At 39.0% G+C, this 18,345-nt stretch overlaps 1 protein-coding gene across 5 annotated transcripts in view; it reads left to right on the top strand.

The window, feature by feature from the left end:
* LOC110964386 (LIM and senescent cell antigen-like-containing domain protein 1) overlaps positions 1–18,345 on the top strand; it is a 32,370-nt gene that overhangs the window by 445 nt on the left and 13,580 nt on the right. Inside the window, exon 2 of one of the 5 annotated variants that reach the window (XM_022213098.2) lies at positions 1,674–1,861. In XM_022213098.2, coding sequence (XP_022068790.1) covers positions 1,833–1,861 — 29 coding nt within the window. In that variant the 5' untranslated portion in view covers positions 1,674–1,832. Of the gene's footprint in view, positions 1–1,673; positions 1,862–9,511; positions 9,758–16,423; positions 16,868–18,345 lie in introns of those variants that run through there. The other 4 variants (XM_022213097.2, XM_051959043.1, XM_022213099.2 and 1 more) reach the window with 4 other exon arrangements.

The following is an 18,345-nucleotide window of genomic DNA, read 5'->3' as shown; positions in this document are numbered from 1 at the left end:
CGAGTCTACAGAGGGCCATGCAGCAGCAGCAGCCTAATAACACAAAGATCTAATGAGCTGATTTCAAAAGCAGATCTTGCAGAGACTTCACAGGGCGGGTCTTGCTGTTTCCTGCCAGTAAAACCTGAAAAATAATAATTCGCTGGAAGCTCGCAGACCAAGAGAAAAGCTGCTACTGACACTCAGAAAACCACTTCATGGATCGCCCGGATTTCAAAATAAAAGCTTAGATTGGTTTGATTGGAATTTGCAGCATCTGAGTTTGTCTGCAGTAGCTATCTATGGAGTCTTAATGTGTAGTTTTGGGACCCTTAAGCATAATTTCACCAATTCATCTCTTTAAAAACAAACAGGGCGTTTTAAAATTAAATATTAAACATTAAATTGCTTTTCTATTTTGTTTTTTACAGCTAAGAGTTTTAAAATTGTCCTTTAAATATGTGTACTAATAAAGGACTGAAGACATATTGAAAATAAATCATTTATGAAATCTTAAGAGGACTGTCAGCTGCTTATTAGAAAAGAACTAATTGTTTTAGGTGCTGGAGGCCTGTCAGACATTAGAAAAGCATATAAAAGCCCTCAGATTTAGCAACAGGTCCTTTTCATAGCAGTCGTTTAACTAGAAAAACAGGCTTTGCAACACTACCAGCGGCTTTGTTTTATTCCAGCTTCTGCTGTTTGCTTAAAAATGGAATTTACGGAGTGAAAGAATCTCAATCTGAATCTCAAGAACTGACTTTGAATTGTGAAAACAACATATAGAGAAATTTACTTTCAGTGAGGATCAAATACAGTTTCAGAGCCACTGAATTATCATCAAAATATTATATTTAATATCAAGTGTATTGGAATTCAATTTCAATCATTTCTAATTATGTGATTAAAATTCCAATTTTTGTTGAACATATTAAGTTGAGCTATTCAAATTCTTAACTAAAATGACTGAAATTCGGTGCCTCATGGGACATAGATTTCTTTGTGAAAAGGCCTCTTGACAGAATCGCTTTCTCCTGACCAGACAATCAAACATGACAGTAAAACAAATAGTGCCAGAACTAAACATATTTGTGTCAGTAAAACCGATGCAATTTGTTATTTTCCACATAAAATTTGATACATTGTCAAAAAGAACTATTTGTCATGATTATCTCAACTTAGTAATAATTAAAAAAGCACAATCAAAACAATTTTTTGAATAAGCTCATTTTATTATTGTTTAGCTAATTAGAGTGTGATTGTTATGAAATTCTGATGGTTATTTAATTTATATTTTAGGGATATCCAGTCCTTTTTTAGTAAGTGATTGTTTCCATAATAGATAATTATGAAATTTGTAAAGACATTATCATAATGAACATAAAAACTTTTTTTTACTCTTAATAAAATGTATGCAAGATGTATCCCATCAACTTTAAAAATCCCTCATTTATATATTGACCCAGTAATAATTTGTTTAAGTTTTAAAAATATAAATTGGCAAGTAAAAGACAACACATTATGTGATTCAGATCCTTTTTTTACTGCAATTATTTATTTTGCGCAGTTAAAATAGAAATTATTTAAATTTCTTCCAGTGGCACGTTGTGAGTCTTGAATTAATCTTCATAAACAAACCATTTTAAGAATGATCTCTTCCATAAATATTGAGTAAAATCGTTTTCCTTTGAAAGTCCCTCAGAGAAGTGGCGCACTCTGTGCAGTGCTGCGGGTTAACAGAGGCGAGGCCGTCTGCGCCATTCCGCTGAGTGGAAACCTCAGGACCCTTCAACATCTGGACGTCTACGGCAGAGGTCAGAAAACAGCCGCCTGCTCCAGCAGACAGCGGAGAGATGCTCGGACTCACGGAAATGACTAACGGGTAAGTGATAAGTTTTAACGTGTTTCCCGAAAACATTTGCCTGAAAAGTTGGAAAGTTGACAGTTAGTCGCTGGAGAAAAAAACAATCGCAGCCCCGCTCTGGTCTGTTCTGTCTGGGCTGGAAAACTGTTAACTAGAATGGAAAAAAACATTTAAAACTCTGTTTTAACTTTTTATTTATACACAAAAGCTCGGATAAATCCGAAAAATGTTCTTAATCACGGTAAGATAAGTTTATGAGCTGCACTAACAATTCATTTGTCAGTTCTGCTACAACCTCAACTTGGTCATTTTAAGCTATAGCTCCCCCCACGACTTAATGAGGGACGCTATGAGCTGCAACTAAAGTACTTTAATGTACAATAATCATCTTTTAGCAGTGTGTGGGCTATTTAAAAGATGCATGTTGAGGTAAAAACACTTCTGATGTAAAATGCCAGATACTCAGGATGGAGACTGGGTACACAAAGCTTGTTTACGGTGAGTTTAGTTATTTTTTATATTGCACTTGTTATTGTGGCTTCTGAAACAACCCATATGACTGGCAGTATAACCAGCACGTCTTGAAATATTGTAACCTTGCTCAATATTGTTGTAACAAACCTAATTTAGAGTACTGATGTAGCATAAAAGTCAAATATGTGTCAAGTAGTGAAAGAAAATTGCAATACTTTAAGCATTGCAGATTTAGGCAGATAATAATACTAAGCATTTCAGATAACAAAAAGAATGGGTATTTATGTGATACTTAAATCTTTTTTTTTGTAGAACACCTTCTTATGCTCTGTCCGCTTCCAGAAATGAGTGTAAACTACATTTATTACCTGAGGAGGGAGGATGTCTTGTTTACATGACACTGCACGAATCAGGCTGTTTACAGAAGCTCGGATTGATAAGATTGTAAATCTCCAGAGACGGAGGTGATGTAACTGTGTCAGCCTGCGGTCACACCTTAGACAGTAATGCCAGACTGACAGTTTAGCAGCGAGAAAGACATTTTTTTAGGAGCAAGGATGTTCCTCTTTTCTGCAGCTCAACCTCCTCCCTGCCCAGGAATGTCCACATAAAGTCACTGGACAGTAGTTACTGCTTTCCAAACCACTTCCTGACCATCTACTCCCAGAGGACAACTGTTCAGAGCTGCATTTTTTCCACCAGTGTGAATGCTACTGGGTGCACTGCAGACTTAATTATGACCTGGGATGAATCTGGCTTTTATAAAGCACGCTGGACACACTAAAAGCTGTAAGAGGGCGAGTCTTTTAAGAGGCTGACGACTGTTGCATTCCCAGTGCATTACATTTTTATCTGATCCCACAGTGTGTTGATACAACCAGAGCTTAGAAGAATGTCTCAGTCTCCAGTGTGAACTTGTCCTTGTTTGGAAGCAGAGAACTTGTGTGATGTAGGATTTAACTGTGGGTGTACTAACTGGATGCATGCGGTGTGAAGAAATGTGATTGCAACTCACATGTAGTGCAGCATATTTATACTGTGTTGCATGATTGCCTTTAGACAAAAGGGATACAATGATTGCATTGGAAGCACAGTTCCTTCAATATGTCTATTTTAATAATGATTCATAGTCGTGATTCTAAAAAATCCCATCCACCATTACATTACATCACAGACTTTTAAAACAAATATTTACAGCAGTACAGTAGAATATTACTGCTTTTGTTAAGGATGAATACGGTCATATTATGGATAAGGAGCACTGACATATGTCTAATGTGCGACTTCAAAGGTAAAACTAAGCAGAAATTTGTCTCTCTCGTCAATCATATTCAATACCAAATGATTATATCAGTTATACTGTATGTCATTATTACCATGGCAAAATCAAGAAATACATTTTTATATGTATTTTTTAGCAATATGTTGTTTCCAAAGATGGCATTGTAACTGTTTTACTGCTTTAAAGTCCTCAGCAGCGAGCATCAATGGCAGTAAACTTGCATTATTACTGATAATCCACTCAATGTGTGTTTTCTTGCTTGCAGTGGCCCACACTGCTCTAAAATTCAAAGTAAGTTAGATTTTTTTCTTAAAAACAGATGTTTGGAAGGATTATCTCTGCAATGTCTACAAGAAACACTGACCCTCTGTTGGCACTGAGTTTTATCTTCATGGTAAATACTGTCCAGACTGTCTTTGTTTGGAAACAATGGACTGTTACACATTTTCTGTTCTTTGGGCCTTAAGCTGCTGAGTGATACTGCATCAATTTATTTTAGCATGCTTCAAGTTCATATTTTGTTAGTTCAATGTAAACACCTGATATTTTGTCGTTTTGCACATGTATTGTAGAGTTCTCAATGAAAATTAAGCCTAATTATACTAGACGGGCACTCGGAGACCCTCTGTCAGGCCCAGAACCTTTTTCTCATCCTAATTTTTAATGGGTTCTTTCTTTGAGCCAATAGTTTTGTGTAATCTTGCTGACAGACATATCAACAGACAACCACACAGATAAACGGCATGAAAAATATAACTCGTCCTCAACTTTTGTCTTGGCAGAAGAAGTGAGAAGTTATGACTTGACATCAAAACTAACTTTCCGCTGACATGCACCTGTCCCTTCACCTGATGTAAAATCTTTGCTGGGATAGATACTGCACTAATGGTACAAAAGTAGGCTAAATTACAGTCAACCTAAGCATGTCTTTGGACTGTGGGAGGAAACCAGAGCACCAGGTGAGATCCTTGACCAAGCCTGATTTTTTTTTTTACACCAGTATGTAAAACTTTTTCCAACTCTGCTGGTTTATTTTTGTTTGTTGTGGGAACTTTAGCCTAGCCTGAATGCTCCTTAGGTTTTTAAGTTTTCTCCTGATCACTGACAGTGAAACATGTCCACCTACATCCCAGAGAGCATTCTTGACTTGTTTTGCAGTCATAGAGTGTTTCTTTCTCCACTGATCCTCAAGACTTCAGCTTCTCTGTACTCAACTATTGATTTTGGCAAACCAACTATCTTTGATATGTTCGGTAGATTTTTCTTCTTTTGAGCCGCCTTCTTCACTTGCACAGTCACCTCTTGACTCCTCGTGTTGACAAACGGCTCCACCTCAACCTAAATGGCGGCTTTCAACTCCCAGCCACCTCTGAGACACATGTCAGCTCCTTTGTGCCCAAACTAACGCTGAAACAAGATGCAGTGCCTTCAAAAAAATTCAGTACCAACTTTAGATCCATGTTAACTGTTTGTTCAAATACATGTATCTCTTGCAGAGCTGTTTTTGAAAAATTACAAAATCCTACTGAAATTAAAGCTGAACCTTGGTACACAACGAAATTTACAACTATCCAAAAAATAGAAGCTGTATTGTAGCATGTTGTGTGTACTTCTAGAAACAAAAGAAAAAACAAGCTGATAGATAATTGGCTGAGCAATGCAGAAGGAAGTATGTGACAATAGGATGTGCAAAGCTCACAATACTTACAGAAGTTTCCTTAGTGGTAGAGTATGTTTTTATATGTGCGTGTACAGAGGCCTTGAAGTGGTTTTGTCATGCAGTTATATTTTTGGACATCTCTATTATTTTTCTCCCAGATATATGACCAGAAATATGTGTCCACCAAACTGGCCTTACCCTTCAAGTTAACAGTGGAGAGGAGAGCTATACATACATATTGTTAGTATCCCTGCAGTGTGGAAACAACGAAGAAAATGTGCAATTTTTAAGCTTTCAAGAAGTCCTTGGTACGTAATCCTGGTCAGCAGCAGCTTCAGTTTGTTTTCGGGTTGTTATGTTGGTTCATTAATGTAAAAATTGTTATTGGCTCTTTCTATAATGCAGATGTTTTGCTGTCTTTCTTGTGACAAAATTGTGTTTTGTATATGAAGGCACACCCATGACACACAATTTAACATGTACTCAGTGGCAGTCAGTGTTGCTGATGACCTTTTTGATGGAAGCTGGAGAGAAACACTTGTAGGAGCTCCTTATGTATTATCCTTCAAAATGTAATACCACTTTGCACCTCTAGAAGTAATTGTGAGTCACTGCAGCACCAACTGGTCATCAGACCACCATTATTGTCCAGAAAAAAAAAAAACAACATACAAATTTCATGAAACCTGAACACTGTTTGATCAATAAACAAGCAAAGTGCAACAGACTGCATTTCATCTGCAGGAACGCAGTCACAGTGAAAACCATGTACTAATGCCATTTGTAATGTAATATATTTGACATGATCTGTGTTGTTATTAGCTGCACTAAAGATCCATCTTTACTTGTCCCAACAAGGTCAGCACGCCTGGTTTGTTTGCTTGCAGCAATTGTTATTCGTCTTTAATTATGACTCACTGTAGCGTCTTGAGGTAAAAGAGGTATTATGAGACAAGATAAGACAGATTCACATGCTAGCTTCAGTATCCATCTCTGCAACACAACACACAGGTGTCATTAAAATCATGTCAGTATGGTTATTTTTTTACATTCCGTTGATAATTTATTTCATTTTTGAATGTTTTCCAGGCCTCTGATGGTGAAAATCCTTTTGTTCCCACTGGCAACATGTCCATATTTATATGTATGCTGGAAAACATCATGAGCGAAATAGGCAGTCAACGCCACGGCTGAATATTTCTACCTTTAAACTACAGTGTGCCAATGACAATTACAGAACACACGGGCAAGAGGATAGAGGTGGAGACTTCACTGGTCCACACATTCTTAAGCAAGCAGTGATCCAGAGTGACATCTAAGCCATTTAAAGGCAGAAAGGGATTATACTTATGGGGCAAAAACACTAAATTTGCAGCTTCGATCCACATGAAAAAGTTTTTAGGGTTTATTCAGTGACTGCAGAGGAACTTTAAACTAAAATACTGACATATAGCTTCTTTACTATGACAGGTCTGTGAGAATTACTTTATTATCCCTTCAGTCTGGTCATTGACAGCTCCTCACACATCCTTCTTCCCCTTTTCCACACCCCCTTCAACTCCCTGAAGTAACCCCTCTACCTCCACATCCCCTGCTTCCATCCTGATGAACAGTCTGATAACCGACAGCCTAAACCACACACACGAGTCGAAGTGTGTTTGCTGGTTTTTACGTCTCCACCATCTGTTACAAGCAGATACAGTACTGGCACATCTGTGGACACAGACATTCACACACACACACCACAGCAAACAGGAAGTGATGTGGCCATGCAGACCGTGATAAAAGCAGTAGGAGCGTTTGCACGGACAGCAAAGGGAACTTTAGCAACAACTAAAATCTCCTCACTACACTTTGATACAACATTGGTAAGATGAGTTTATTTTATTGCTGTCCCAATTTTCATTATGATTATCGGAGCATTAGCAGCTGGGCCTCATTACTTGCTTTATGTAGGATGCACAAATCACATTGTTGTGTGGTTTTTAGAACTGTGCACGCTTTTGGTGTCTTGCATCAGCATGTAACGTTTGTGCCTACTTCCTCTTATTCATGTGGGTGGTGGCAAGATTAGAGTTGAATTTAGTAATAAACAAATTTCTTTGTAAATAGGATTAATTAAACAGCAGCAAGGTAAGTAAATGAAAACCATAGATGGTTAATGAAACTTAACTTGGAACTGATAAATTAATGTTTAGTTGTCTTCTGTCAGTTTTAAAAGTGCTAAATACATTAATGGTTTATGTGCTCAACAAGTAGTATTTCCACAGTCACCATAATATTGTAGGACATTTTGATCTTTACCATGTTGTGGGTTTGCTTCATGTTTGGTTTTCAGTCTGGAGATTAGACGTTACCATTGATAGAACAGCTGTAACACCAGAGTTGTCCACACAGTGGCAGTGCAGTCATGGTAGAGAGCGTGGAGGTCCTTGTGGAAAATGTCCTCTCATTTTCTCAGCTGGGCCAGAGTGAGTGTGTGATGATGAGTCAGTGTGTGTATTTCTAACAAGTCAGCTTTCTCAACATACTTCTACCAGCTTAAGACTGAGCAGCTTCAACCCGAAACACGCTTTTAAATTCTACAGTTGTCGTCCAGTATGACTTTGCTTAACTTTAAAAGGCGGCAGCTACTTTTATTACCTTTTCAATGTCGTACTTTTTATGTATTTAAGTTTTAAAGGAAAATTTTACAAATTGACGGAATAGTACAAAGTGGAAGGGAGGGGGGAGCAGAAAGAAAAGACTGAAATGCTGTGATTTATTGAGCATATTATACAACACAGAGACATGCCGTCCTTCTGCAGCTGTTGCATGATGTGAAGCTGAAGTTCAACAGTCACATTCTGCACTTTTGTTTGTGTGTGTGTGTGTGTGTGTGTGTGTGTGTGTGTGTGTGTGTGTGTGTGTGTGTGTGTGTGTGTGTGTGTGTGTGTGTGTGTGTGTGTGTGTGTGTGTGTGTGTGAGGCAGTGAGTGTCAAAGCCATGTGGAATGCTGAACAGGTCAAGGCAAGCTGCTGAGGGTGAATCTGTGTGGTGCAAACTGTTCATTGGGCATATCTGTACAAATTAAGGAGGTACACAGTTTAACTTCATCAAATCTTAGCAACACTGCAATATCAGTAATGGTGGGTTTAGGCACTAACCGAAAGATATAGACTGTAAAGAAAGCAAACAGCACTTGTGAAAGTAGTGATGATATTGTCTTCGCTTTAAGCAGCAGTGATAATTTAAAACTATTCTTTGTAAATTTTCTAAAAGCAAGAAAGATCACGTTACCAGAGGGCTGTACTCTGAGAAAAGCTTTGCACACAGCTTAGGTTACAGTTTACAGTTCTGTTTTACACTAAAACCCAACCTCTGGTTACATCTGTTTTTGGCTGCTTGCTGATTTTACTTGATGGGTTTTGCATCATCTGACCAATCTCATCCCTGCTGTGATGATGTCACAGCTCTGTGTCTTTCATTAAACATGTCAGAGAAGCAGCTTTCACCTACATCCCATATTGTGCATCAGTCATGTTTTGTGTCTGTCGGAGAGGAGCGCTTGTTCCCACGTTCCTGTTGTGATGAATTATTCATAAACTGACATTTTACTCCTTCTCAATAGTGTGTTGTTTCTGCTGGGAAATATTTTCAGTAAAGGAGCTGAAGTCAAATTGCGTATGATTGAAACTTGAAAATGCTCAGGAAGGCTCTTTCTTCCTATGCAGATACCACTGTTGGTCCTCACCTGGCCTACAGGCTTCTAGCTGATCATAATCGTTTTAATCCAAACATTTGAACAAAATGTTATTGCCTGTGTGTTTTTAAACCCAGTGATAATTAGGCTCTGATCTCAAATGACCTCCTTGGAATTCTACTACAGGACAGAACTAACAGCCTGCTGTTGTATATTTGCATATTATATGAGCATGAAAAAGGACAGTAGCCCTTCTTCTTCTCTTCAGTTGTTTGTTTTCTGCCCTGGCTATCTCGTGTTTTTGTCTTTACACAGAGGATTGAGCCACAGAGCAGTAGGAGGCAAATAGAGACGGCAGGGACAAAGGCCAGAAAGGGCAATGACTCTCTCCTCTTCTGTCGTCTTTCTTCTGATTCATTGCCCCTCTACCTGCTGCCGGAGGGGGAGGAGGAGCAAGAAACAGTTGATAGGTGTGCAGGCTGTGAGACCACACCTCTGTACATGTCCTTCCTCAAGGGTGTGAGCCCCAGAGGTGTGTTTAAGAGGGAGAACGAGAGCGACACAAGACTTAACGTTTTTATTTGGAGCAGACATCAACACACACACTTTCTTTGGAGTATTCCAGTTATTGTGGACAAAGTGTTTAGCAGACAATAGGTGGGAAGGAAGGAAGGAAGGGAGAGAGAGAGAAAGGGAGAGAGAGGCAAAGGGGGAGATGAACTCTTTAAAGCTGAAAGAGTTGTCAAACTCTGACTTGTACAGACGAAGACAGGAGAGACCAGACAGCTATGGCAGCCTGGCGAGGGACAGCTTCAGGTGAGTCTACCTTTGTGAAGCTCTCAGTTTTCTGTCAGCTTCATGATGAGGCTGAATTTGAGAAATGTTGATTCAGGTAACTGCTCATGCTGGTATTTTACTTCCATTGCATTGCATGTTATTTTGCTGATATTGTCAACAACATCATGTGATTCCCGTTTATACCAGACAGTGTACACTTTATAACTATATTTGGTCTGTGCAGCACAAGAAAACATCGTGCCTGTTTTGGTCTTCTATGGAAATAGCAGCCGGAAATTTAGCGCCACAATTAAAGTTTATGGTGCAATAAGGTACCGCAGAAGAATTAAGATATTAACAATAACCTTTATAGGCTTATGAGGCTTAATTTTCTTTTTATTGTTTGTAGAGGTGTTTGGTCAGCTGTGATTTGTTGCTCCAGTTCTAAGTTCTTTTAGAGTTTATTCTCAGGCTTCAAATACTGACTTTTTACTGTCGTGTCTTTTGGCCCTTTGCTTTGGCTTGGGTGTCATTAGCTTCATTATCATTAACTAAAGCTGATGAACAATGTCTGGCATTATGTAATAAATGAGTTTCGCTTGGTGTTGCTACAGAAACTTGCCTTTTTCAAAGAAGGTCCCTACCCTTATGTTATGTGTTGACAAGGATAGATAAGGTGAGATAAGTAAATACTGCAGATGATGGTTGAATTCCTCTGTGTCGTGTGAATAGCAGCATGAGAGTACAACTTGTGCAGACTTTTGCAATATTGGTTTCACAATATGATTACATCAATCAGTAGGATATTCATTTTTTGTGAAGCATCTCACTCTTGCCACACCTCTCTCTGTCTCTCTTCCTGTATGTGTGTGTTTGTGTGTGTGTGATGCTGAAGTGGTTAGAGGAATGTAGCAATGTGAGGAATGCGGATAGAAAGAGGGAGCTCTCTCTTTAGAGGTGTCCCCCAGTCAAAGAACAAACACTTCATTTCTTGCTCTGTAGCCTCCCCCACCTTCCAAGGCAATGCAGCATAGTCAGTGTATCAGTCTAATACAGTGATGTGCAATTGCTGCATTGGTTGATATCCTAAGCACAATATTTGCAGTACTAAATTAAAATACAAGAAAGTACCTGCAAGGTCACTGTGTTGAGCAAGCAGATATTTTTCACATTTATATTTACTGTCACAAACTTGCTTTCTGGGAAAAATAGCCTCCCTGAACTAAATGTTAGTTAGAATACAAGGATTAATAACTTTAAAATCACAATTGCCATTCTTTTTATGAAAATTCTGACTGTGCAGTGTCTGAATGAGCACAGAGATAACCCATCCATCCGTTAGCTATACACATTTCACCCTGTAGAGGGTCTGGAGGGGCCTGAAGCCTATCCCACACTGTAAAAAAAATAGCATTTTCAACGGTTTATAACTAACATTATTGATCAGTTTACTACTACTTTACATATTTTCTCTGTTTTGTTAAATTACAGAGAATAGCTGGTAAAGTCTCCAAAAAGTAAACATTTACATGTTAACCATGACAAAACTGAACAAAAAAAATCTGTATTTTTATGAACAGTCATCCGTTAACAATATTTCACTGTAAAGTTACTTTATTTTTTACTGTACTTTGATTAAAAGAATATGTATTATACAGTCTCTGCTTTTGTTTAAAAGAATTATTAGACATATTTAGGAATAAAATTAAACTGTGCATATGGGAGAGAAGCTGTAGTAGAGTGAAAATGTTTTAGATTAGAGTAGATAGAGTATTAAAGGGATCTAAATTAAAGAAATCAGGGCAGTCATTTTGACAAAGACAATACATATTTATTTAGTCCACTTTAGACAAAAACTTGCCTGTAGAAAAATAAGAATTCCCTTCTGCTGTGTGGGACTTTGTCGGTTTTAATCACAATGATGACAATCATAAGTACTTTTTTTGCAATGTTTACCATCCGTACAGCATCTCCTGATAGCATCGCACATTTTTCAAGTCAGTACAAAACACAGTATTAAAGCTACACCTGGCAACCTTTCATATGCATGAGGAGATTAGATAAGCAATATTTTTATCTAAAATCAGCCTTTCCTGGAAATTCCTGAGAAAGACATGTTTAAGTTCAATCTCTTTTTACCGTGAAAACAGCTGTAATATAAAAGCACAATAGAAGTAGGTCTGCTATTGATCTAAGCTGTGGACCTAAAATTGATAAAACACACAACAAAAGATGCACAACCTGCATGTTCTTCAGTAAAAAGTAAAAAAAAAGAAGAAAAAGAAATGGTTTAATCAATCACTTTAAGCATTATAGCATTACATTATATTATATGTTAGCGTTTTCAAATAATCCATGTAAGAACAAGACGTTGCCTGTAACTTTACAGCAATGTGAAACTTCTGTGACGTGTTGGTATTATCCTTGGCATTGTATCTTTTTCCTGTCCTGGGCTGTTAACCGGGACTTGATAGTGCAGATCAAAATGTTCCTTAAGACAGAGTTCAAAACAAAGCCAATGTTAGTCATAAATTATGTTTGCACAGTCACTGAAGCAGTGTGTCACGCAGTTTCCCGTGTTTCTGTGTCCAGGTCAGTGTGCACACATTTAATGCTTCGCTAAGGGGAGAAAAATTACCCAAGCAGCCCTCATGTCTGTGTTGCTATGGTTGCTGTTGACACAGTGAGTGTGGGTGTGTGACCGAGGTGTGTTTGATTTTTCTCTGGCCTGAGTCTGCTTGTCTTGCACCAGCTGAGAGAAGCCAGGATTGTTGCTTGGATCTACAGCTGGGTGCCTCTAACCTCTGCAGATAACTTTCTGGTTTCCCAGGCTTAGTCTTTAAATCATAGGGATCCTGAATATTTAACAGCCTAATGCATCCTTAATAGACAAAAAGTTTTTAAAAAATGATTAGGAAAAACATATATCACTAGTTGAGGTTTAAGTGGATACTACAGATTTCTGGAAAATCTAATCAAATATATCCAAATTTAATGCAGGAAACCTACCAGTCATTTCAAAGTCCTTTAGTGAATGGATGTTTAACAGCAACACAGGCTTATGGAAAGATTCTGTGTCACAAAGATAAGACTTGAAAAAAATTTTTTTTTTTAAATTGCCTGGTTCAGGAAGTCAGCACTATATAATTTTCATTGGAAAATGTTTTTTTCTAATCAGCTGCTATTTGTTTACATTATTGAGGTTTTAAATATTACGGTTGCAAAGGTTCCCTGTCCTTTTACTATAACCTAAATGTCTTTTCCCTAATGAGCTTTTTCCAGACTTAGAAATATCAAGAACAACTGTGTCACTGTCTGTTATTCGTCTAAAACTTCCTGGCAGCTGGAACTAAAACCAGCCCAGTTTATTGCAACAGTATACTGTATTTCCTAAGTCTTTGTCTTTCGTATGGGCGACCTGACCTATGACCCCTCCAGTGACTTTTAATGACCCCATAAGGAAGTCCCAGTATCCTATCCTGCTGAGGGAACATGCCAGAGACATTTAGTCCAGTGCTGACAGTTGCTGTAGCCATTTTTAAGCTCCGGTTGACGTTCATATCAACACTCACATTCTCTCTCTATCTGTCTGTCTCTCTCGAGCATTAAAAACCTTTACTGTTTTCTAATATCTGCTTATTCCTTTGTCTGAATGTTAGAATTTTATTGCTGAATCAACAGGGAACAAAATTGTGTCACACGCCTGTCTGTTGGTGCAATAAGGACTACCTTAAGAATGTTCCAGACAAAATGTAATGCTGGGATCAGACTACGTTTTACCCAATAACTGTTCAGTCTGACATATACGAGGAAAAAGTGAGCATCGGGCAGTTTGTTGCTTTATCCTGTTGGGTGTCACACAGCACTGCACAGCCGAGTGTGTAGTCTTTGGTCTTGGGTGGCGGCGTAGATTTCAGATGGTCCATGTTGAGAGGCACAATTTTTGAGCAGTTTGATCCCCATATGGCTGACCGTGGTCATTAACAGCCATAACCAGTGATCTCTTTACATGTGTGTATGTGTGTCATTATGGCCAAATGTCAGGCCTGTTATAGTGGGAACTACCACAAATCTATTTTTTTGTACCTATGCAGGTGTTAATACTGTATGTCTGTCTGTATGTGGCATCACGGTAGTTTCACTACTTTGCACGATACCGTCATGGAACTTTTAGCTGAGATTAAAATGAAGTTCTAGTTTGAAAATGGGTGTGGTCAGACCCATGACTGCTGAGTACTCTCATAATAATACAGTAATGGCTACAGAGGCAGTATGGTTTGGAACGTCAACATGTTGATGGGTGTTGTGGTTGGTGTGATGTGATCCCATCCCAAGATGGTGTCTAGTTTTGAGTAATGACCCAGTCTGTACTAATGTGAAGCCACTTACTTAAGTGGTCTCAAAATACAAACTGAAGCCTAAATATGACAAGTGAGACCTCAAGCTTTAGCAGAGGCCCTTTCAATATTGTTAAACTGTATTATTTAAAGTTATATTTCTCCTTTTGTTATAACAGGGTTGGCACCATGGTAAGAAAATTCCCAAGGTGCACATTCACAATGCGTATTGTCATGTCAGTCAGGACACCGGCAAACTGTCTGATTCTGGAGTTGGTGCATTTTAAGGGTGTAACACTCTGCAGTGGCTGTAATCAGGAGGAGAGTTTCCTGTCGAGCACCCACCCTCTGTCCATTGTACCCCAGTCACTCAGCACTGGTGCCCAATGGCTGAGATTCCCCCAACGGAGCCTGGAACTTTACTGCAGACAATGTTCTGTTTTGAAAAAGCTCTGAAGGCTTTAAATGGTGCCTGCTGATATGTTTGGCTCATTATGTCATTCATTTAGGCATCCAGGCTGAATCTTGATGGAAATAACTTAGATAGTGTCTTCAAAGTGAGTGCAGTAAGAGTGAGTGACAGAAGCTTTTCCCATCTTGCAGTGTCGTTCATGACTACAGTGCACAACTACTCTGGTATGGAGTCTTTGAAAAGCCTGCGAATATCATGCTTTTAATAAGAATTAGAATTGACAAACAAATCCAAATGTTACCAAATTGGCAAAAAAAAAAAAAAATTAAAGTCAAGGATTTTAATAGCAAATGTTAGTAAAAAAACTTGTTTAGCTTGGTAACCTCATTCAGTTTAGGTAGAGATAGCCTCTACTATGTATACAAACTCTTTCAGACACACACACACAAACACACACACACACACACACACACACACACACACACACACACACAAAACAGCAGCTGCCAGCACCTAGTTTGGAGATGAGGCTCCACTGGGTGTCTATTTGTAGAATGGAGTCATGTAGAAGACTGCTTTACTGAAGTACTGAGACATGTTTCAGCTGGACACACACACACACACACACACACACACACACACACACACACACACACACACACACACACACACACAGGTCTAGAACATTTTGGTATTCACTCTTTAAGCGTTCATCACTCATCCTCTAGTTTTTCAGGATTAGCCCAGTGGCTATTTTCCAATGGATTGTCAAACATGTTTGTTTCACTGAAATGTATTTCCAGATCTGGCCTGGTGTTGTTTTGATGGTTTGGGAAGTGGTCATTAATTTAAGATGCCAGTTGAGTTCAACCACATAAAGAGTGGGTTTAAAGGAATGCCTAGGCTTAGACCAATATAGGATTTTGAAGGATTATTAACATATTTTATAACTGTAGCTCTAGATAGCTTCAGGATATGTTTTAAATGACATTCAAATTGTTTTGTTGACTCAGTTGGAAACAAGTCATACTATTTTTCCCAATATCTCTGCAGTTTGAATCCGTTCAAAGTCATTTACTGCCAAAAATAAGCAGTCCATAAATAATCACATCAGTTAGCCAATGTGTGCACGCTGTGGTGATCAAAGCCAAACATGACAGTTGTCACATTTCCTCAGTATTGTTTTGAATGTCCTGCTTTGTAGATAGGTGCACAGCATTGGATCTGCAAACGAAGACGGATTCTTGTGGATGATGGTGAAGCAGAGAGAGCATGGCTACAATCTGAACCAGCTTTGCTACAATTCTGCATTTAACTAGTTCAGTTTCAAGATTCAGGATTTTGCAGTCAGTGTCAGTTGCATGCCTCATATCAGAGGGATGACACAGAGTAGACAATATCTAGCTTCATATCTGACCCCTGTATGCTTGCGTAAACATCCTGCTGCTCGGTTTCTTACTCTAGTGTGTTTATTCAGTGAGGTCAAACATAAAATGAAATAAACAGTAATTTGTTATGTGTTCTGTTACTGTTTTGTTGGTATCTAACTCCTTAAGAGTTTCCGCTTTGCTGTACAACATTCCCTCATTGCGCAGTACTGAGCTGGAGCCACTTTGTTATATCTCCCAGAAAGCTGAGAGCTCCCAGCTGTTTAACACAGACACAAAGAAAGACTAATAGCATAGAGAGATATTAGCCAAAGGCTGTGTATATTAGGGATACAAGAACATTTCAAAACTACAGCAAAGATCCGTGTGTTTTTATGTGTGGATGGGTGTGTGCCATGACACAGTGACCTCTGTCTGGACAGGCGTCAGGGTGGGCTATTTAATTTGAGTAACCTGCCCAAGAATAGACGGCGAGTGTGAAAGGAGGAGAGGCTAAGTGTGTGTGTGTGTGTGTGAGAGAGAGAGAGAGGGAGGAAAAAGAGAAAGAGTTGATGAGGGAATGAGAGAAAGGGGGAGTGTGTCCATGAGAGAGGGTGTGTGTGAGAGAGAGAGTGGGAGAGTACTCCCAGGGCAGTCTGATCGGTGTTTCGTTCTGCTTCTTCCAATGTGGAATACAGCCCTCACTGCTTTCCTGGAAACTGAACCATCTCAGAAGATTCTTATTGGAGTATAAAGACTTTTTGTGGCGGTTACATCGTGCAGGTGCTGTTTCTGTTGACTTTCGTGGTAAATTTAAACTGCTGAGTATGGAGATGAACGGTCGCGCCCTGCCGCCTTCAATACCTGAGGATGGCGAAGCCCCTGACCATGTTTTTCATGGAGAAATAAATGGCTACCACCAAAGGCTTCAGAGTGGTGATGGGGGAGAGGCTGAGGTCCCCGTGTCCAAGTCCCAGAGACGGAAGAGTGACGTCAAAGTCTATAAGGAGTTTTGTGATTTCTATGCTCGCTTGTAAGTAAAGGATTGTTTAAAGGACAGAAACAAAGTGACTGTGTTAGTTGTGGACCAAAATGAAGGTTTGCCTTCAAAAATCACAATATGTTATTATTATTCACATATGTGTCTCACCAGGGAAATTCTGTCAGTGTGGTGTGAAAAGATTTTGCTCAGCAGCCTGTAAGATGTACAGTATAACCCGACTCTTTCTTTTTGAAAGAGCTGCTGACCCACCAAAAAGGATAGAACTAGTATGCCTTTGGATGTTTATATTTAATTTTAAGTGTTGTTTCAAAGCCTTCACCATTCCCTGGGACAGAACTCCCATTTCACTTTTTATCCTCCTACAAAGACTCACTCTTAAACAGCAGAAAACCCAACTTCAGTATCTCTGGGGGAGTATCGTGGAGCACAGATCAGCACAGGAGTTATGAGTTGATTCCCTGTGTTGCTTGTCTCATGGCTGTCTTTAGATTTTCCATATAATTGGATTGCTATCTTAGATTAAGAATAATCCATTATGGTATCTGACATGCCAATTAAACTGATGACAGTGATGGAAAATAGTATTACAGAGGAATTGTGTGTTAAGGAATTTGGTCTGCCCGTTCACTGACATGGCATTAATGTTTAAACTCAGAGCTTACTGCAGTGCTACAGAATGTGAAGAATTCTGATATATGTGAAGCTGGGTGTTACCAGCCAGTTTGATCTGCTTAAGCTGCCTTAGGTGCCATGTTTGTGCAGGGATAGCTATGAGCATTACAGGAGGGAGCACACAGGAAGGGCTATTTTTGTGCCAAGGGGGGAGTTGTTATGCAAAGTAGAGTATGCCAACTGGCATTCCAAATATGTGTGCTTGGAAGGAAGGCTAAATATACATATTATATTTCTAACTAATCTGGGTTCATCATAGGCTGTACTAAAGCATGTTCTTGGGGTCACATACAGGTTTCGGTAGGGACGTTTTGAAGCCTGACGTTGGTGAGCAGTCAGCAGACAGAAGGAGACAGTTTAGTCTTAGGTAAAAGTGTTTGAGCTCAAGTGGAGCAAGCAAACAACAGCAATAACTGGGTGACTATAGGATGAGATTATAACATGTGAGTCCTGTCAGCAATGGAAAGCATTTAAGCCCCTATGTGTGGGGATAAAGACTTGGTTTTCAGCAGCTTTTATATGCAGATGTTAAACTTGGTGAAGTTCATCGATGTGATTGAATTTGGTCATCATGAAAGTTTTCGACTCTAGTAGAGCTTTGAAACTTGTGTCATCGAATTTAAGTTTCAATTTTCCACTGCATTGTCAGAACAATCCAAATGATTCGAATTTATGAATTGCAAAAGGCAGCATAAAAACATTAAGATGTGCAAGGAAAACTCTTGTCATGGAGAGTTTCTTTAAATGCCTATATACTTACCGACCTTACTGTCTAAACACGAAGAACAATGCAACTGTGGTGCAAAAGAGAAGAACTAAAGACAAACAGAGACCAG

The sequence above is a fragment of the Acanthochromis polyacanthus genome, chromosome 14 (assembly GCF_021347895.1).
Source record: "Acanthochromis polyacanthus isolate Apoly-LR-REF ecotype Palm Island chromosome 14, KAUST_Apoly_ChrSc, whole genome shotgun sequence".
Taxonomy (NCBI): Eukaryota; Metazoa; Chordata; class Actinopteri; family Pomacentridae; genus Acanthochromis; species Acanthochromis polyacanthus.
Note: the sequence above shows the minus strand (reverse complement) of the source record. Positions and strands in the feature narration are given on the sequence as shown.